At 33.5% G+C, this 14,849-nt stretch overlaps 2 protein-coding genes across 7 annotated transcripts; both read right to left on the minus strand.

Annotated features, from left to right (window-relative positions):
• Positions 1-307: 307 nt before the first annotated feature.
• Positions 308-5,826, minus strand: LOC100245516 (F-box protein At4g00755). Of its 6 annotated transcripts, none has more exons than XM_010663263.3 (7): positions 5,579-5,715; positions 4,800-4,854; positions 4,521-4,703; positions 3,393-3,809; positions 3,054-3,289; positions 2,138-2,256; positions 308-683 (listed from the first exon to the last, which is right to left on the minus strand). In XM_010663263.3, the coding sequence occupies exons 3-7, from the start codon at positions 4,645-4,647 to the stop codon at positions 392-394; spliced, it is 1,191 nt and encodes a 396-aa protein (XP_010661565.1). In that variant the 5' UTR covers positions 4,648-4,703; positions 4,800-4,854; positions 5,579-5,715; the 3' UTR covers positions 308-391. The 6 variants fall into 6 exon arrangements, with proteins under 6 accessions (XP_010661565.1, XP_010661566.1, XP_059599114.1 ...); XM_010663264.3 differs by having other exon boundaries at positions 4,800-4,850; positions 5,579-5,686; XM_059743131.1 differs by lacking the exon at positions 5,579-5,715 and adding an exon at positions 5,443-5,551.
• Positions 5,827-10,761: 4,935 nt separating this feature from the next.
• On the minus strand, positions 10,762-14,375 carry LOC100243753 (F-box protein PP2-A13). Its single transcript, XM_002269797.4, has 3 exons — positions 13,847-14,375; positions 13,302-13,420; positions 10,762-11,531 (listed from the first exon to the last, which is right to left on the minus strand). The coding sequence occupies exons 1-3, from the start codon at positions 14,171-14,173 to the stop codon at positions 11,108-11,110; spliced, it is 870 nt and encodes a 289-aa protein (XP_002269833.1). The 5' UTR covers positions 14,174-14,375; the 3' UTR covers positions 10,762-11,107.
• Between the last annotated feature and the right edge of the window lie 474 nt (positions 14,376-14,849).

Consider the following 14,849-nt stretch of genomic DNA (forward strand, 5'->3'; position numbering starts at 1 on the left):
TCTTTCGTTTCTCGACGGTGAAGACCAAGCTCATGAACTTATCATCCTAGGTTGGAACAAGTTGATAGGATCCCCTTTTTTATGTCCCCATGTCCCTCCCGTGTGGTGACATGGGGGCGAAAAAAGGAAAGAGAGGGATGGGGTTTCTCTTGCTTTTGGCATAGTGGGCCCCCACTGCATCGGACAACAATAAAGAGGCTAAAAACTAGATATGAGAAAGCATAAAAGTTCGGATGGATTTTCCGGGCACATGACCAAACTCTTTAACTTAGACATATTGTCCAGTGGATTAGCATACAAAAAAAACTACAACTGAGAACTGTTCACTTTATTTCATATATGATATATGATACTATATAGGTTAACAATTCTGCAACACAAAACAGAAAAACTAGGTGGGTTCAGGTTCATGCTGCTGAGATCCAGGATCATCAGATTCATCTTGCTGCCTGATACGCTGAAAAAGGTGTGGCATCCTTCCAAAAGCCCTGAGAGGACCCTGCATCAAACCTCCACGGAGAAGAGGCAACCTAGGTATTAAAACTGGCTGAGCCCTATGGTGGCGTATGCGTATTGGGGAAAGATTTGGAAAGTACTTCAACACAATCTTCCCAGAAGGTTCAAGGATTTCAATGTCAAATCCAGGAAAAAGCCTCCCGCCAATCACTTCAACATGTGACACACTACAATATTCCAACAAGGGTAGTCTAATTAAATGATGATCTTGATGGCTAACAAAATTGGCAGAAAGTAAACAATCCACTCTTTGAAACACAAGAATGGTCACTGGATTATAAGTATCAATCATATTATATCATGCCAATATCTCAATAATAGTAGCATACAGACATTACAATGACATAGCATATGTTCATGTTAATTCATGGATTGACAGTTATCATCAGTCGCAGACTCACACTGTATTATCATGCCAATATGTCAACAATAATAGCACACCGACATTACTAGGATAGCATATATTCGTGTTCACTAATGCATTCCTTTCCCGGATTTCATTACCCACTGAAACAAATAGATCCTGATCTTGAGCATGTGCAGACTGATCCGCATTAGATGGGTTTCAGTTAATCAAAATAAATGCTCATATTAGACTTCGTATATCTATATTGATCAGGGATATTTCTTCCTTTCCTGTGCATTGTTCTGAAAAGAGGAAAAGAAGAAAAAGGATGACTTCATATGACCCTCCTGCTCTTATATGAAAAGAGGAAAAGAAGAAAAAAGGAAGCAGAATCCATAATCACCAAAACCATCTCTAGTTAGCAAAAGCCATGCACTTTTACTGAAGTTGCACTGACATGGCACGGTACCATGGTTGTATTCCTAAATGTTCATTGGACACCTACAGTACCTCAGCAGAGCGATTTCAAGCTGGAATCCAGCGTGAAATTCTTTTAAGTCCCTGTTTACTAAAAGCGAGAGGATTTAGACACAGACTGATGCTAGTGACGTAAATTCTCATCCATTTTCCAAAAAAATGCCCTAAGACAGCTGCACATGGCTCTGTGGTTTATTCGTTTATCTATTTTTTACATGGCAAGTATGCAAAAGAAGAAATGTGAACTCAGGCAGGGACTTGAATTAATGGTACAGTACAAAAAGAAAAGATTCCATTCCAAGTCTGGCAGTATGATAGAGAAAGATTCAAATCAATATAATAAGTATGCTGTCAAGTATAATAGGTAATATAACAGAAACACAAAGACATATCAAACCTACCAAAGGAAAAAGCAACCTGCATTGATAAGTGATATTTTTAGACCAACTATATAAGGCAAAAGATACTTCATATAGGTGATCAAAAGCATGTCAAATAGGTTCCATCAGTTTTTCTTCTCATTGGAACCTGTTCAATCTGATAAACGGCAGCCAACTCACCCAATCTAACTCATGTTGAGAAAAACTAAAAGAAAATGTGCATACATTTTGGCCAGCACATAAAACCATGCATGGCACTAAAGATCATGTGGCATATGGTGGGAAAGCAAAATATGGAACTTATTCTAAGCATGGTCATATGGTTGATGTGTGTTCATAGCTTAATGAATGTTCCAAGGGAAAATTGCATGTGAGTACTAAACTATATTAACAAAGAACAAGAGAGCATGGAACCAACCATATATAGAACAAGCCATCCATTTCTTGTCTCTGAACCCTACCCAACAGCTCAATCTGCACAATTCCACCAAAGCAGAGTACAGGCTTTGGTAGCTTGAACTTCTGCAAGCGATTTTCCTGTTCATAGAGAAGTCATTTCAGCAGTGAACTATTTTAAGCTGAGGCTTAGAGCAAGAAAATAAAGATAGAATTGCTTTAACATTCAGATAGATGATACAGGAAACGATCCTCACAGATAGAACTTGATAAATTATGATAAAATGTTCCAAGTACTGGGAAGGCATTTTGTTTTCCCAGATTGATTTTGAAATTCCAATTTTTAGGTCAATCACATCAACCCAACTATATTTTACATTGAGTCAGTTGCGAAGATCTGAGATAACATTACACCAACATCATTGGTCATGTAGTTTGCTTGAAGCCGCAAAGACCAAGAGATTGTTGGTCCAGCATTCAAAAGATCTCAGAACTGAATGGAAGGTGGTTTTTGCCCAAAAAAAAAAAAGGAAAAGAAAAAAATCATTTCATGCTGCAATCAACAAAACAACTCAGAACTTTTATTTTATAATGTATTTATTTATTTGGTGGAGGGTGGAGTGGGGGGAAGTACATTTTTTAGGTGTCGGTAGGGGTAGAGGTAGGAGAGAGGAGGAGCAGAAAGTCAAATGAGAGGATTGAGGTGGAGGTATAACCAGGGATGGCGAAACAATGCAAGGCAGAGGTAGAACAAGGGATAGCCAATTAAGGCCCATTACAGATTTCAGTGCTTCTCCAGCTTAAGCCCATTAAGCCACAATATCATGCCATGATGCCTCACATTCTTTCTTGACCACCTTTCTTCACTCTCAAAGATACAAAATAACAGTTGAAAGAATAGTGTGAGAAACCCGGGTATTTGTTGTATGATAACCCACCTGAGCCATTGGGAACTCTTGTGAAGTCCAAGTCCATATGAACCCATCCTCAGGAGCTTCCTGATGTAGAATATCCACAGGTTGAGCCATTGAAAACCCTTCTGAAGTGTCAGTCCGTATGTTCCTTTGAATAGCTTTCTGGAGCAAAATATCCAGAGGAGAAGGGGACTTGGGATGACCAACTCGGAATCGTACAGATTTGGCCGCATATATAGGATCACCTGGCTGAAAAAACGCTGGGAGAAAAAAAGAAATGTCTCACCATCATCAATGCATAAAAAAGGTTAAGAACAAATTAAAAGCTTGAACAAGCAATTGTGAAAATATCAGATCAATAACCTTGGAAAGGTTGAACATTGATTTCAGTAATAAAACAAAAAACAGCATCCAATTTATAAACCAGTGTCTCAGGCACTGTATGATCCCTTTGTCCTTTACTAGACCAGTATGAAGCTCTAGGTCCAACTCTATCTCCTCGTTCTAGAGTATTAACAATGCTTTCAAATGGATAATTATCAGTGCTGGAAGCACAAACTGCATCTGCAATGCAACTTGTTGCTGGCAATGTTTTACACTGTCGAGCCAGAAAGGCAAAGGCTCTGTGCTCCGTCTCCAAACTTTCCCACTCTGCAGAATTGCAAGATCCGACATCTATAGGATTTCTCTGTCTATTGCCCCGTTCAACAACAGAGTCAACAGCAGATAATTGAGGAAACATTCTCAAGCACAGTTTCTTACAAAGTCCATTTGCAATCACTGCAGAACATAAACAACTGTATCAATTTTGGATATTTATATTGCCCCCTTTCATCATTAAACCATGAGCATTCATAGCACTAAGCAAGTCATATACACCAAAATTTTCCATAGATGCTGGAGTTATCAAATTAATACAAGAAAAACATAGGCAATGACTGGGGGGAAACAAGGATTGATTTAAACAGCCAGTTCAGTCTCACAGAACCATTTAGATCAGCAACATTTTTTTTTCTCTTGATAGTCAACAACATTATGAAGTTTCAAATTAGGAAGTAGAGACAGGCACATCCAGAAAAAGACAATGGAACATTATGTTTCATATCAAGAAAAACGCCACACCATTAAAGCATTGCTAAATGCATAATTAGTAGGAAAGAAAAGAGATAGAAAAAAGATATGAAAAAAAAAAACGAAACCTAGGACATGCATGGGAAACAGAAACGCATACAGATAATTTTCGTTCACCCAAGTCATGCAAAGACCGCAACAAAGAACTATACGGATGAGATCAGATACATCTTCAAACACATGAGAATCATCACTACCATGTCATGAAGTTTCAAATTAGAAAATAAATAGGTAAGTCCAAAAATGAAAATAAGCCAGAAAGCGACAACCATCCTGCAAGATTAAAATATAATTACACGCGTCTAAAAAAACATAGGACGTGAGTGGAAATTGAAATGCATATGAACCGTTTTAGCTCACCAAAGTTGTACCAAAAGCGCGACAAAGAGCTGACTCGAATGAAATCTGCAGGATCTCCCAAGCACATCAGAATCACCATTATCACATCAAAGTCAAGCCAATTAAAGCAGTCCTCACGAGTTTCCATCTTGATTAACAAGCAAGATGATAAGAAAACCCTGAGAGTCCTCCTCCCGAATCAACCTGATTTTACATTGTGAACAACATTAGGGCATCGCTGAGAAAAATTCAAACAACCTCAATAGAACGAATCCACAATCCAATCGTGCAAGACTCAACCTTCAAACACATTCCGAGTTTTCAAATTCAACTTCGAGTACATGCCAAAACCTTCCTACATGCGAATATATGCAAAAATCAAAATCATCAAAATCACCGAAGCTAATGGTATGCAAAAATTTTAACAAAAATGACCGCCAAACAAAACACGAATTATAGTCATGGGCCTTCATCGAAACCCTAATGCATGAACAAAAGGAAAAATCACCAAAGCTAGAAGCATGCATAAATTCTAGTGAAAGAGACATTGGTGTAAGTAAAATTTCACACACATACGAGCATACGAATGTATGAACAGGGAACACAGGGTATCTCGCCTGTGAAACACACGACACGCACAGTATATATAACTAAAATCATATATAAAATGACTGAAAATATTGAATCTAGTGTCAAAATCCACTTAACAAAAGAAAAAAAAAAATACAACCGATTTTACTGCTAAAAAAAGAAAAGAAAAGAAAAAGGGAGATTCAAACAATGAAGCACAGATATCACAGAAACAAATACTTTCTAGGAAAAAGAAAAATCAAACAAATTGCATGACGGATAGATAAAAATAAAATAAAATAAATTATTGATAAGAATAATCAAGAAATGCGACTAAAAAAAATTCAAAAAATTCTAATAAACGAATTCAAACCATTGAAAAACTAGTCGAAATGAAGAGGAAAAAATCTAATCAACAATCTTTTCTTTTTTTTTTGGTAGTGCAGAAAGCTTTAAAGAGAAAATTCTCGCAAAAGCTGTACAGGACACAATAAATCAGGGAATCTTACCTTTGTTGTCCGCCAAAGGTGAAAGCCTCAGGCGCTCAGCAAAACCCTAGGCGGAGAAAATTAACGGCGAAGATATGCTATACACACAAATGGTGGTGAAATGGAAGGGCAAATGCAGAGCCTTTTATAAAAAAAAAAAAAAAAAAATCTAATTTTATTATTATTATTATTATTATTTGTTTTACTTTCAATTTTTATGGCTCTAAGGCACACTGTCCGTACGGTAACTCTCATTTTCTGCCTTCCCTGTGATAGACGAATCTGCCTGATGTAGTGATATAGGCGATTAAGCGAGGACTCACCGTAAGGGCATGAGGGCGCAGGCGGTGGATCTTTGGGTGGACCCAAATGTGGGAGGTAAAAGTGGCGTTGGTGCTCTGAAGGAAAGCCACCTCATTTACGTGCATGCCGATGGGCTCACACATTGCACTTTTCGGTTGTATTTGCTGCTTCGTCCTTCTTTTTTTTTTTTTTTTTCTATATTTTATTTCTTACCATAAAAGGAAAAAAAAGCACATGCATATCAAAATTGTGTTTCTAGAGTATGACATTAAGTGCCACGATTTTAGGAATTTTTTAAGCTCACGTGTCACACTTAACAATTCAAGTCACTTAAGGTTGTTAAGTCAATCCTTTCGCAATTTTAGCTTGTTATCTTCTACACAACTTGATACATTGGATAAACAATGAAGATAATACTTAAAAGAAAAAGAAGTTTTGTAATGCACAAAAATATTTTAGGATAGTAGTGTTCGTGCCTTGATAAAATGAGATCACGTCTTATTTATAGGTATCCAAGAAACTCTTTGGATCTTACGAAGGTTCTGTTTTACCTTAAAATTCTTTATACAAAGGTTATGTATAACATTTGTATAGAAGTATTTTTGGAATTTTTTAGAATGCCTCTCACACTTCCCTTATCTTTTATCTTGTATAAAAATGTACAGATATCTTTAAGTTTATCTAAAATCCTTGATTCCTCATATGTGGTTAGGAAAAAAAATGCTAAAAAGAAGATGATTTTCTCATGTTTAATTTCAACATGAAAAATAAGAAAGAAAATAAAATATAATTAAAATTAATTGTAAATTTATATATTTTAAAATTATTTAATCTTTTAATAGATGATGAAAAATAAAATAAGTGAAATGAGTTTGAAGTAACATATAAAATATTTTATTAATTTTTAATCTATTTTTTATTTTTTATTTACTTTTTCTCTCATTTGATTTTTTCTCTTTATTTTCCTTTTTTCACATTTTTCGTCATATATTTTCGAGAATCAAACATAGCCCAAAGAAAAATTAAGATAAACAAGATTAAAATTAAGAGAACCAAACATAGCCTCATATTTTTTTATTGGATTTAAATTAGTTTTTAAGAAATGTATAAATTTTTGTAAACTATTACTATTATTATTACTGTTATTATTATTATTATTATTCTTAAAAAAAACATCATAAACAGGATTAGAAAGGATGGGTTAAGGGTTATCTCTCCTCTTATTATAAATGCTAACTTTTAGTGTTATTATCATTATGTTGAGATATTAGGAATGCTTTCTTTATATCATTCTTTCCTTATATCATTTAGTGTTGAGATATTAGGAATGTTTAGATATTAGGAAAGTTGAGATATTATGAATATTGAGATATTAGGAATATTGAGATACTAGGAATATTGAGATATTAGGAATATGTATTACCCATTTGGTGTCATTCGAGACCTGATACCTCTGATACGAGTCGAGTGTGTATTGTCTGTTTGGTGACATTTGGGACTCATACCTTAAATCATCTTAATTAAAATTAATTATTATCAATATTAGTATTATTATTCTTACACATATTCAAACTTGTTGTCCCAAATATAAGTGTTTAACGTATATTATCTTGTATTCCTTATTATAACCATTTCAGTTACCATATAAGCAATCTATATCTATAATTTAAAGGATGATTTTCGATTTGTTATGGAAAATAATTTAAATATAGTCTTAAACTTTTATTTTTTTATTCCTCCACTTTGAATTACCCAAAAATGGTTGTTAAATTCCAATCCATCTACTCTAGAAAAAATCTTTAAAATATCAAAACCTCCTAATGATGAAAATTTTGTTGTGTCAAAATTAAAAAAAGAAAAAAAAGAAAGGAAATGGTTGCCATCATGGGCCAAACATTCTTCATGGGTCCCATAACGAAAGGCCCAACTACCTTTCTAGCTTAAGAGGATATGTCTACCCTTCCACTTAATCCTATAGCCTTTGTAGAGGATCTAAAGGTCGCACTTGCGCCAACATTTCCGCTTACTCTTTTAAACTTTTTCCATCAAAAACCTCTTAAATGCTCCCAAACATATCTCTCTCACCTTATCAAGAAAATGATTGTATGGAGGAAAAAACATACTTAGTAAATACTTTTATGAGAATAAAGGAGATACATCAATGATTTGAAGATGAAGATAGAAGAGTAGGACAAACTATCGCTTGTTGGAAGGTAAGAAGGAAAAAGTGAATTTATAATTTATTTGATAATGATTTAGAAATCGTTTTTAATATTTTTAATAGTTAAAAATTATTATTAAAATGTTGTTTTTAAGTTTAAGAAAAGTTAAAAACATTTTTTTAAATTACTATCAAACAAGTTCATAATAGGACGGTTAAATTAACAACTAAGTAGATGTATTTAACACTTATTATAAGCTTTATTGTATACTTTTGCTCGATTGTTAAAACATATATTTGGGGTTTTTTTTTTAAAAACAACCATTTAAAGTGACTTTTTTTGTTATAAGATTATGTTTTATTAAAAAAAAAAAAATTGAAACTATATTTAGTAAGTGCATTTTTTTAGCGCAAATTCAAAAAATACCCTTTGAAATTGACTTTAGTACAAATTCAAAACTATAATTTGAAATTACGGTTTTTAATTTCTATAGAAGACGATACTTTCAAAATATAGCTTTAAACTAATTTTAAAAAACAAATGAATAGCTTTCAATAGTTATTTAAAAAAGATCTAAAATATAGAGAATTGGATTTTTTTTATTTATCATTATATCTAATTATGTAAGTTTATATTATTGTCTAAATTATTTCTAATTTTTCAAAGTAAAAAAACATGCTTTTATCCCCTTCAACTACCTTTATGTACCAAAAATTCTCAACTTGGGTTCACTTTCATTCCCTTCTTTTCCTTTTCCTTTTATTGATACATTTTCTTCTCGAAAAATTTGAGAAAAATGTAAAAGAGAAAAAAAAAGTATAAAAACAAGAAAAGATGAAGGAAAAAAAAAACGAATAAATTATTTTTATATGTTATTTGAAATTCATTTTATTTATTTTAATTTATCAATATAAAAATTAAATAATTTAAAAATATATAATATTTTTAATTATATTTAATTTTCTTGAATATTCTTCATAGAAATATTCAAATATAAAAATTAATTTCCTTGACATATTTTTTTTTTCTCCTTGATACCTTTTGAGAAACAAACATATAAAAATAATGGTCAAAGTAGTCTTTGAACCCACGTTATTAGCCTTTTCTACCTATATAATCATCATTATTCGTCAGGGTTTCTATTTTTTATTTTAGAGTAAAAATTCATAATTGGTGACTATGATTTTAAGGATTTTAAAAGTTATAGAAATAACCTTAAAATCACAATCACGGATCACAATTTTACAATTTTCTTTAAAACTATTTCTATTAATTATGATTTCAAAAATATTTTTAAATTATAATTAATAGTTGTAGTTCAAAATAAAATTATAAAATCATGGTTCATGACTATGATTTTACTTTTAAAGATATTTATGAAACTTTTACAACACCATCGTCATATTTTATACTAAAAAACACTCTAGAGTAAAAAAGATTACTTTTTGAGTGGGACAGTATTACTAGTTTGGACTTAAACTCAGCATATAACCTTAAAAGAGTCCTGACTTCACGACCATGTGGATGATGAACACGCTCGGCCTTGCAGCTCTCCCATCATTGACTACGTGGCCAAGCGTCATTGCTGGCTTAGCGTTACGCCATAGCTGCACAATGAGCTGTTCATTTTTTTTTTCTTTCTTAAAATGAAGAGAAGCAAAAAAAGTTAAGAGTTGGAATTAGATCTTCGAATGGGTCTGCTAGCTGGATGCATCAGAGTGGTACTAACTATATTATCCTCAAGAAGAAATACATATTCATCTCTTTGTATACTGTCTAGCTTTTCAGTTTTGGACGCCTCCTCCCTCCATATCTAACTTTCAAAGTTTGAACCTCTTCTTCATCTACAACCGACTAGGACTTGGCTTTGGTATGATGTGTTTTGGAATATGATTCTGCTAATGCAGCCGAAAAAATTCTTTATTCAATGCATGTAAAATAATATTTTTAGGATCAAAATAAATTAATTATTGATTTATTGATATATAAATATTTATTAATTTAAAAATAGTATTGTTTTTCTATATAATAGACATGTATGACTTATAAATTCAAAACCAATGGATGTGGTCAAAGGTATTAACTTCAAAGCTTATGAAACATGGTGTCGAAATTTAGAGCCTTAAAAGATTAAACAATATAATGCCTTCGAGAAAGAGTTGAATTAAGAAAAATAAAACTTAAAAAAAAATTAGTCAATACCGCATTAGAATATATATATATATATATATAAATTTTAAAATAAATATTATTTTATGTATTTATCAAAAAATTAAACACTCGTTAAATTTGTGAAAAAAAAAAATTATACTAAAATGATTAATAACATTTATTTGTTTCAGAAATCTTGATTTCTATGGGCAGTTTCAATGTTCATATGCTGGCAATGGATAGTTAGGGGTGAGATTTCAAAATAAACAATGTCATATGGAAGGAAAGTTAGATTGAAAATCCCAAAGTTGGCTTCAGACCCCCTACAATTATTTTTTTGTTGAGCATTCAGGGCTTGGTTTTTTCTCATGTCTGCATACAGTTCATCTCCAACACTTCCCGAACACCTTTGGTCAATAAACTTGTACTTGGAAAGTACTGTCCGAGGCAAAACCCCACTCCCCTCACATGCCTGTGTCATAGTTTTTCCACATTTGCAAGTGACCTAGACGGCTAGACCTCGAATGGTATGCTATTAACTAATTGTTCATGCACCATGGTGTCAATAGAGAAATAGAAAGAGACATCTGAACCACAAGGGCTTCCATAAATATAAAAGAATATCTATACACAAAGTTGCCACAAACTTGGAAGGGAAAAAGGCTTCCACATCTCACACTCTCTTATCACTTCAAACCACCCAATACAATGGCTTATGTTTCTAGGGATTTATATACAGCCAACATTTTATTGGTTTGACAGCAGAGGGAAGAACCAATCAAACTAGACAGTCTCCAAAACAAATCAAAATTAGAAGGGAAAAGAATATCCACATCACTTGAAAAACATCATGCCCCAAGAGCCAAACTGTATTGAATTTTGCTTTGGATCCTCTTTGGACTCTTGCTCTTCTACATTTTACAGTTCTTAGTGCCTACAAATGTTGTCTAACCTCTTTGCCTATACTCCAGGGGCATATCAAAACAGAGTCTACACAGACACCACCTTTTGTGTGAGTACAATCAATCTGTGTTGCTGAAAATTTGACCTTCATTGCTGTATCACCCTGCTCAACCACAAAATCTCCTACATGGTGATGGATCCAGTTTCCGGGATTTTCTAAATAGCACTTGGATACAGCATGTTGACCTTCTGATGTTGTTAGCTGGAACTTTACAGGTTTTATGTCCCAACCATGGATGTGTTCAGGATTACAGACACGGCGGCCCAGTCTCTTAGATGCCCTGCCAAGATGCAGTCTGAAGAACAGGCTATACGTTCCAGGGGGAAATCGGAATTCAAATTCTCCATCTACTTCAAACCACCAGGTCTGTTGAAGATATGCAACCGTCTGGAATCTGCATCCAAGAAAGTGGCACAATAAATCAAACATCTGGTTCCATGTCCCATTTGACAAATCTCTGAACACAGGAAACAAATTTTCATTGCTTAAGCATATGCAGTAACTTTCCCGATTTTTGGCCCTAAGTCTTGAGGGATAATAACTCAGAGAACAAAAGAAAAGAACTGTCCATCAGTTGACAACAGAGCAAAGAAATCAAGGAGAATGGATAAAACAAAATCTCAGCAATCATTTTCTCAACCAGAGACAACTTACAAATCAGTAAGCTTAGAATTCGAATCAGTCTCAAGCAAGCGAGTGTTTGTACTAATCATAACTTAACATGCTGAACACGAACACTAACAAGGAGCACCGATCAATTTCCATGACAATCATTTATTTGACAATATTTTTATATCATTTTCTTTTCAATGCAATATTTTTATGATAGAATAATAAAACACTAGCAATGAAGGTCCTACTTCCATTTGAAACACACTAACACCATATCATATAGTAAAGGATCATCCAGGCTGAAAATGGATAACGATATTAAAATAAAAAAATTCAGTAGTGAAAGAAAAAACAAAATCTAAAATAAGAAAATGACTTAGCAAAGCCTTTTAAAACCATAGATCATTTACTACATAAATCTATGAACTTATAGGGAAATAATGCTGACACTAATCTTTCTCAGCATTTACATCCTAAAATGCTACATATTGATCACAAACTTGATGATATATTGGCTTAGGAAAATCTCATATCCGTTACTGTATTTACAAAATCTTGATTTCTAAAGTGATTGTCACTTGATATCATAAGTTCAAATCCAATCCATTAGAATTAGTATACATGGTTCAACAGTGAAGGCTTCAAAATTTGGCTAGATGTACTATTGAATATACTATAGCTCATAAACTAAAAGAAACTTGGCCTGCTGGGCACAGTTGTGGCTTCTAGCGAAAAAACCTTCTTTGAAAAATTCTTCATAAAGAAGAGGTTTCTATTCAATATGAAAATAAAAAAATAAAAAAAATTGCAATCTCTAAATCATCTCATCCTAAATTATACTGAAAAGAACTTTTAGACATCAAACTTCTGTTTTAAAGCCCCTAGTTTGTAATCAAGTATTTTCAAAAACACTTTTAATAGTTAGATCAGAGCTTCTAATGACCTGTTTGATAGCTTTTGAGAAGGCAAAAACTCCTTTTTAAGCTCAACAGAAGCTTCAGCATCTGTTTGAGTAATTTTGTTAAAAAAGCTTATAGCTTTAGAAAAAAAAAATGAATGTGGAAGCCAGCAAAATGTTACTTCTTTTAAAATCTCTATTTTGGCTTTATACACAAATCTACTCCATGATTAATGAATATGATATATGATTTTGTCTTCAATTTCAGCTTCTAGCTAAGATGAAAAAACAAAAGCTATCCCAAATAGGAACAACAAAAAGCAGTGTCAACAGCAGCTCAGGGAAGGGTAAAAATTGGTCTAGAACAACAATAGAACTGAATCAAGTCATAATAAAACTGGTCTTGACACAATATAAAACAAATAAAGCTACTTTATTTTTTTTCCCACCTCAAAATCCAGAGATAAGGATGATTTACTTGTCTCAAACACATCAAATACTACTAATTCGATTCCAAGGCTCAAAATTGGTTAGGCAAGCCATTAAAGGAATTCAATCTCTAGGGTTTTGTGCCTTATCACACAATAAGAACCTTAAAAGAACGTTTCAATTCCAATTTTGGAACAAAAACCTATGTTGTGACAGATTTCTCACCTTGATTCCTCAGTTGGAATGTGATTCCAGTATCTTCGGTCATCGATGCCAGTAATTGTTAGTGCTTTTGATGAAATTGAAAAACAAACACCACCTGTTCTCTTATCCAGCCAAACTTCCTGAAATCGACCCAAAAAATCCCCGATCAATCAATAAAATTGAAACAAAATACAGCAAAAATTCTTACACAGAAAATATGTTTTCTTTCATTTCAAAAAGCAGAGCTCTGAACTCCAGTCAAAATGAAAGCAAGGAAACATTTTGAGAATCTGGCAAAAATTAAGAAAACAACGGTTAAATCTTATTTTCACTGTCTTGTTTTCTACTTTAATTTTTTTTTTCTTTGTAAACAAACAAGATTTGGAAGAGAACTTTCTGGAAACAAATTCTGCAAAAGCGTTATCCAAAAACAAAATTTTGTGAGTACCAACTCCAAAATACATTTTCATCATCAATTTTCACAATCTTTATTTCTAGAAAACAGAAAAAACACTATTTGAAAAAAATAAAAAACCTAAAATGAGAACAAATCGAGGGAGAGGTACCTTGGTGCCACCATCAAACGGATTAGGTCTACACAGCCTCGCATAAATGCCTTTCTTCCTCAAATTCATTGAAAACTCATCAAAAATCTTCAACTCCTGAATCAAAGACCGGTAATTTGGAGGCAACTTCGCTTCCCAGATGAAATCAGCAGCGGAGGCCCCGCGAAAGGCGCGGTTTAACCGCGCCAATTTGCAAATCTCCGGCGGATCAAGGTTCATCAGAACCAACGCCAAACAGCTCTCGGGAATGTCTCCAAGTTTGGGCCTAGACGGCGGATTGTTGTCACCGTCGGTGTCGGCGTCAATGCCGGAGATGTTGGCACCCATTGATGACTGGAATTGAAACCTAGGGGTGCGAAATTGAAGAAATAGCGGGGAGTTTCAGAAAGAGAAAATGTCTGAAATTCGGATGGGGCGGTTGATCATGTATACGGACACGTACGATCCAACGACGTCGTTTTGTGGAGAGGAAAAGTAGAGATAGAAGGAGAGTGTTTGGTTTTTCCGTTTCTGAGTTGGTGTTGTTGAAGGCTTGAAGCCTTGAGTCCTTGATGGTGATCTTATCCGGTACAATGTTTTGAGAGAAACCCTTTTCCTAAACGCTTTCAGGCGCGTGACGGACACGCACGCTCAATTTTATTACTATAAACTTTTTTAAAAATATATATAAAAAGTCAAATTATTTGACCCAAAAAATATTGTAAATTTAATAATTATATAGTTAAATAATTCTAAAAATACCAACAAATTATTCTACATATCAGCATGGAAGAGAGCCTAATGTGGAAAATTCATTTGGTGGTGAAGGAGCGTGTGTCACACGCGATATGTGTGAGAGGTGAGTAGCCCACTTGTATTTTGTTTGCTCACAACCTCCCTCTTACCATTTGCCACTTTGGGTTTCCATTTTCATTTTTTAAATTCAATTATCCAATAATAATCGGATAAGACTGACAAACAGAGTAAAGGTTGCTCTTCTAAATATAGATTGAAATATGATTTA

This window comes from Vitis vinifera, chromosome 15, assembly GCF_030704535.1.
Source record: "Vitis vinifera cultivar Pinot Noir 40024 chromosome 15, ASM3070453v1".
NCBI lineage: Eukaryota > Viridiplantae > Streptophyta > Magnoliopsida > Vitales > Vitaceae > Vitis > Vitis vinifera.

Excerpts from the sequence above, each read along its gene's own strand:
- LOC100245516 (XM_002273345.5), bottom strand. The coding sequence starts at position 4,647 with ATGGAAACTCGTGAGGACTGCTTTAATTGGCTTGACTTTGATGTGATA. Across the intron at positions 3,810-4,520 it reads GCGCTTTTGGTACAACTTTG|TGATTGCAAATGGACTTTGT; the intron begins GTGAGCTAAAAC and ends TATGTTCTGCAG. Across the intron at positions 684-2,137 it reads GATGGCTTGTTCTATATATG|TGTGTCACATGTTGAAGTGA; the intron begins GTTGGTTCCATG and ends GGAATATTGTAG.
- LOC100243753 (XM_002269797.4), bottom strand. The coding sequence starts at position 14,173 with ATGGGTGCCAACATCTCCGGCATTGACGCCGACACCGACGGTGACAAC. Across the intron at positions 13,421-13,846 it reads CGTTTGATGGTGGCACCAAG|GAAGTTTGGCTGGATAAGAG; the intron begins GTACCTCTCCCT and ends GGTCGATTTCAG. Across the intron at positions 11,532-13,301 it reads ATTCCAACTGAGGAATCAAG|ATTCCAGACGGTTGCATATC; the intron begins GTGAGAAATCTG and ends TCTTGGATGCAG.